The 5,253-nt window shown below is 34.9% G+C and overlaps 1 protein-coding gene across 1 annotated transcript; it reads left to right on the top strand.

The window, feature by feature from the left end:
- Positions 1-206: 206 nt before the first annotated feature.
- On the top strand, positions 207-4,393 carry LOC131060977 (alpha-galactosidase). Its single transcript, XM_057994471.2, has 15 exons — positions 207-521; positions 641-699; positions 789-845; positions 941-975; positions 1,070-1,173; positions 1,456-1,528; positions 1,630-1,688; positions 1,773-1,838; positions 1,922-2,005; positions 2,190-2,254; positions 2,353-2,435; positions 2,578-2,668; positions 2,749-2,798; positions 3,486-3,626; positions 3,729-4,393. Exons 1-15 carry the CDS (start codon positions 394-396, stop codon positions 3,819-3,821), a joined length of 1,188 nt encoding a protein of 395 aa, XP_057850454.2. The 5' UTR covers positions 207-393; the 3' UTR covers positions 3,822-4,393.
- The last annotated feature ends 860 nt before the right edge of the window (positions 4,394-5,253 follow it).

The following is a 5,253-nucleotide window of genomic DNA, read 5'->3' as shown; positions in this document are numbered from 1 at the left end:
TCATGTATCCATCATTTTAAATTCTGTTTAGAGGCCTAAGATTAGGCCACCACCAAGAACTCAAATAACCTGACGTGTAAGGTACAGATTCAGTCGAGAGGGTGGGGAGTGCATGAAAGCTGTCCCGTACAACAGGCCTGACAGGAAATTTGAAAACGAAAACTTAGAATATTTAAGCCCATCATTTTATCATATTGAAACCCAATTTTTAAGTTTGTGATTACTATTTACGAAATAATCTAATTCGTCAAGAAATGATCAGATTCGAACGCGTTAAAGTTAAAAGGTCATTTAAGCGTGTTATAAATTAGCGCTTTGCTGCTTGACAAGCTGCAGAACTGTCCTCCTGGTTTAGCACCTGAGCAGAGACTGTATTTTTGGACGATAAGTAGAATGGACTTTCAATGCAGGTGGGGTGTGTGTTTAATGCTCTTGGGTTTTCTGTATGTTGTATCGGGTGCCCAAAACATATCTCTTGGAAGAAGTTTGCTGCAAAATGTCGCTAGGACGCCTCCAATGGGGTGAGATATGTTCAAAATTTATATGGTTTCTGCCTTTTAACTGTTCTAATCAGTATTGAGCATTCTACTGTTCTAAACAGTACTGAGCATTTTACTGTTGGTTTTTCTCCTGTGTGCAGATGGAATAGTTGGAATCACTATGGCTGCAATATCAATGAACGCATTGTGCGAGATACGGGTATTTGAAATTTCTCCCTAAGAAGCTTCATAATTTTGATTATGATCTCTCAAAACTTGTTTTCATTCATAGGCTGTGTGTTTATGCAGCTGATCATTTGGCCTCAAGTGGGCTGTCTGGAATGGGATACAAATATGTAAATATAGGTGGGCATTTTCTGACACTCCTGTTCTGTTTTTTTTTCTCGGTAGAGGCATTTTCTGGATCTGAGTTTTTTCTTGTTTTATTTTTGTGAATGTAGATGACTGTTGGGCAGAGCCCAATCGTGACAGCAATGTAAGGCACTTATCACGTTTCATAAAATTTATCTTTTTATTAATTAATTGACAGAATTGTATTGATCTCTGGCTAATAATCTTCCTATAAATAGGGAAGACTAGTTCCTAGTCATTCAAAATTTCCCTCTGGAATTAAGGCTCTGGCCGATTATGTCCACAGTAAAGGACTGAAACTTGGGATATATTCAGATGCAGGGTATGTATGACATTGTCTCTGTTGTTAGCATTAATTTTCTGCAGTCCATTAAATTAAGATGCAAAAGCTTCTGGTCTATTGTGTATACTTTTTTGGACATTTCGGATGACACTCAGTAGTCCATCATCAGAAAGAGGAAAGTCCATAAAAGCATACAGTGTAAACCAAAAGCTTTTGCATCTTAATTGTCTCTGTTCCTACATAAGATTTTTCTGCTGTTCTGCTTTTTGGTTTCTCTGTTTTCCCGAGTCCTCATGTTCAGTTTTTTGTATTTTGGGTCAGGTATTATACATGCCAAAAGCAACCAGGTTCTCTGGGACATGAACAAGTAGATGCAGACACGTTTGCTTCATGGGTATTTTCACTTTCCTTTCCAAATGCAACTCTACAGATTTTGACATAAGTAATTGCTATAGAGCCCTAGTAATCGGTTTCCTTCATGTTTTGCCTCTGTAGGGCTTGGATTATCTTAAATATGATAATTGTTACAACGATGGCTCTAAACCTGAAGATCGGTAACGTCTTGTTCCAAATTTCTATTTTGCTTTCTGGGGTGTTCTGTTTGAACTGAGGTTTCCTCCATTGTCACAATTTTACAGGTACCCAAAGATGCGCGATGCACTTTTGAGGACTGGGAGGCCTATTTTCTATTCGTTGTGTGAATGGTAGGGTTTGCCACACATGAGGCCTAATAAAAATCTGGTTTTTAATTGGTGTTGAAATGTTCAGAATTGTGATTGTGATTCAGGGGAGTGGATGTTCCAGCTACATGGGCTCCAAAAATTGGAGGTAGTTGGAGAACAACAGGGGACATTGAGGACAAATGGGACAGGTCTTTTGCTGCACCAATCAATTACAATTCTCAGAATCTTTTAGATTAATTGTGTTGTTCTTGCTTAGATTTAAATGAATTTGAGGCTGTAACCAATTACAATTCTCAGAGCTTTTGAGCTTAGTTGTGTTGCTCTTGCTTAGATTTAAATGAATTTGAGGCTGATTTGTCATTTGTTTTTCAGCGTAGTTTCTCGTGCTGATCAAAACAATCAATATGCACAATATGCACGCCCTGGTGGATGGAATGGTAAGATTAAATATAATTCAATTTGGGAAACATAATCCATGGTAAAATTTAATTTTTTTTCTTATAGATTGGTTTCATTGTTGTTATGGGTGGAACAGATCCTGATATGTTGGAAGTAGGAAATGGTCACATGACTATGGACGAATATGGATCACATTTCAGCATTTGGGCTCTCATGAAGGTGGTTGGCGTCTCTCTTCAACTTTTTACTTTTTGCCCTTTTTTCTTTTGAATATGGGGTGAACATCTGTCTGAGCAACTTTCTGAAAAGAATGGCTGGGCTACTATATTATTGGTTTAATGTCCATTTCTTTCAACTTTAGGCACCTCTGTTGATTGGTTGCGACGTTACATCCATGAACAAAGGGACTTACAGAATTCTAAGTAATGAGGAGGTTATAGCAGTGAATCAAGGTGAGCTCCCTTTGAAAAGTTTTCTAACAGAATATTAAGAAAAGTTTTGGTTCCTTACCATGTGGGATTACTTTTTGCAGACCAACTTGGAATACAAGGGCGGAAAGTAAGCAAATGGGGAGACCTTGAGGTGCATATAATTGAACATTCGCCTGTCTTTTCTTGTTTACTTTTTGTATTGGGGTTACTTCTTAAGCTCTTTGGAATCCCATTAATTTAATTGAATGAATGAACAAAGGAATTTTAATGACATCCACTAGATCAAGTGGTCTAAGGGACCCAGAGCTCCAGAAACGAATACTATTTCAGATTTCTCTCCAAGTCAGCTCTTTTGTTATGAATTTTGATCAAGAAATTCACAGTTTTGTGAAGCCTTGCTGTCCACCTTCAAATTATTTTCAAACTGCTTACGGATATCCTCATAAGCCACACACTCTATGATGAAGTGTCATTCATTTTCAACTGCTCCTATACTACAAAAAAATGCAAGCTCTATCTTCCTACTCTTCCTTGAGGGTTATCCATCTGTCTGTTTCACATCTAAGATGAGAGACCCAGGAACTATTAAGATTTTAGCCTAACCCTTGATATCAGCCCTCAAATAAGCCTTTTCATCATGCATCCATATGGAATTGAATTCTTTGGTGTAGTACATTTTTTCTGGCAGTTCTGCTTTGTGCACAGGACAATCCTGAATGTACTGTTTTATGCATTGGTGCATCCTAAGAACTGGATAGCTATTTCTCACAATGATGAGCTATAATATTATGTGTGGAAAAGTCGCACTTGGTCTGATTGTGGGCACTCTTTGCTACAGGTGTGGGCTGGTCCGCTTACCAACAAACGTACGGCGGTGGTCTTATGGAACAGAAGCAACTCAAGAGCTACAATCACTGCCAAGTGGGAAAAAATGGGAATGCACCCTTCTGTTCAAGTCCGAGTTAGGAACTTATGGAGGGTAATTCATCATGCTAAATCTGAGAAGTCATTAAGAAAATACATTTCAACTTTATATGCTCATTTCAGTTTCACTAATGCTAATCTTGTCTGAATATTGCAGCACAGAGACTTGGCCAAATATCACCAAGGAAGCCTTGTAGCATCAGTGAAGCCTCATGCTTGTAAAATGTATGTTTTGACACCAGTGTCTTAAGAAGTTCCCAATTTGGTAATTTAGCTTACAGCAAATATGCTGTACATGCATATTATAGCAATGATTGGTAGAGAATTGGTGATGAATGTGATCTTCAAAGAGGAGATATATCACTGTCCTTATTATGTTTACTATTCCCATAGTACAAAGTAGAAGGAATTCTGTGTCAAGCCTCCTGTGAAATGCACAAGGGGCTTAAAAAGGCAATTGTGTATTCATTTCTTTCTCCATCTCGCAGAAAGAGAGCCAAATCTTATGGCCTATTGGCAGACATGGGAGAATCAGATTTTGGTCAAAGCCATGAATATCTAAATTTCATGATTCTTGTTTAATTCATTTCAGTTGCAATGGTAAGAAAGCATGATTTGACTACTAGTTCTTTTTGCATGATGTCCCACTCATTTCATGATAATGTCATCCTCCAGTCATTTTGATACCTAAAACCATCAGGTAAGTTAGGGTTTCATTGAGGAATTCGGAATTAATGGAGGAGTATTTCAGAAATTTCAAAGAGCAATTCCATTTTGTATGAATATATCTCATATTAATGGAAAATTATTATTTGGTTTTTATATTTTTTTTTGAAGAATGATTATAATTTTGGGAGAAGTTTTAGAAAACTACAATAAATAGGTGTTAAGTGAATATTTTAGAACTTATGTTTTTCAATATAGAAATTTTGGAGTCTCTTCTCTATCATATTTTTAGTGAAGATTCTAAATTGATTGTTTTTTTCAGTATTATACAATCATCCAAACCACCAAAGTGTAGAACAAAGTCCAAACCATCCATGTTTAAAACCAGAAAATTTAATTGCTTGTTTAGTTTAACCCCATAACAATTTATATCTTTTATTAAAGAAATACTTATTTGAAAGATTGAACTTTTACTTTAAATAATTACAAAGCAAAGGAAGAATTCCTGAACCTTCACTTTAAAATAAGGAATAATGGAAGAAACTTTATTTTGAAGGAAGCTTATGAAAGAATTTTTTTTGGAAATTTTTTTTTTTTTTTTTAATAATTTAAATAAATAAAAATAGGTTTTATAAGGTTTGAAAAATCTTTTATAAAAGTTAGTTTATAGGAAAGTTCTATAACATGAACTTTATAATAACATCTTAATGATTTGAATTTTGATGACAAATTTACTTTCTACTTATTAAAAATAAATCAAGTTTTTTTTTTTTCTAAATATAAAGATAAGATAAATGAATGATGTTAATGTTTAAGAAAGATTAAAATTAGTTTGTGGGAAGAAAAGTGCAATGAAAATTGAATAGGAAAAAAAAATTAAAAGAGAAAAGAACAAGGAAACATGTATTATAGAAGGTATAAAAAAACACAGTTTGAATATATTCATAAATTTATCATAAGATTATAAGTTCTATTTAATTTAAAAAATTAGATGAATGGTAAAGCATTTTTCTAAA

This window comes from Cryptomeria japonica, chromosome 9, assembly GCF_030272615.1.
Source record: "Cryptomeria japonica chromosome 9, Sugi_1.0, whole genome shotgun sequence".
Taxonomy (NCBI): Eukaryota; Viridiplantae; Streptophyta; class Pinopsida; order Cupressales; family Cupressaceae; genus Cryptomeria; species Cryptomeria japonica.
This window is presented reverse-complemented; position numbering and strand designations above follow the sequence as displayed.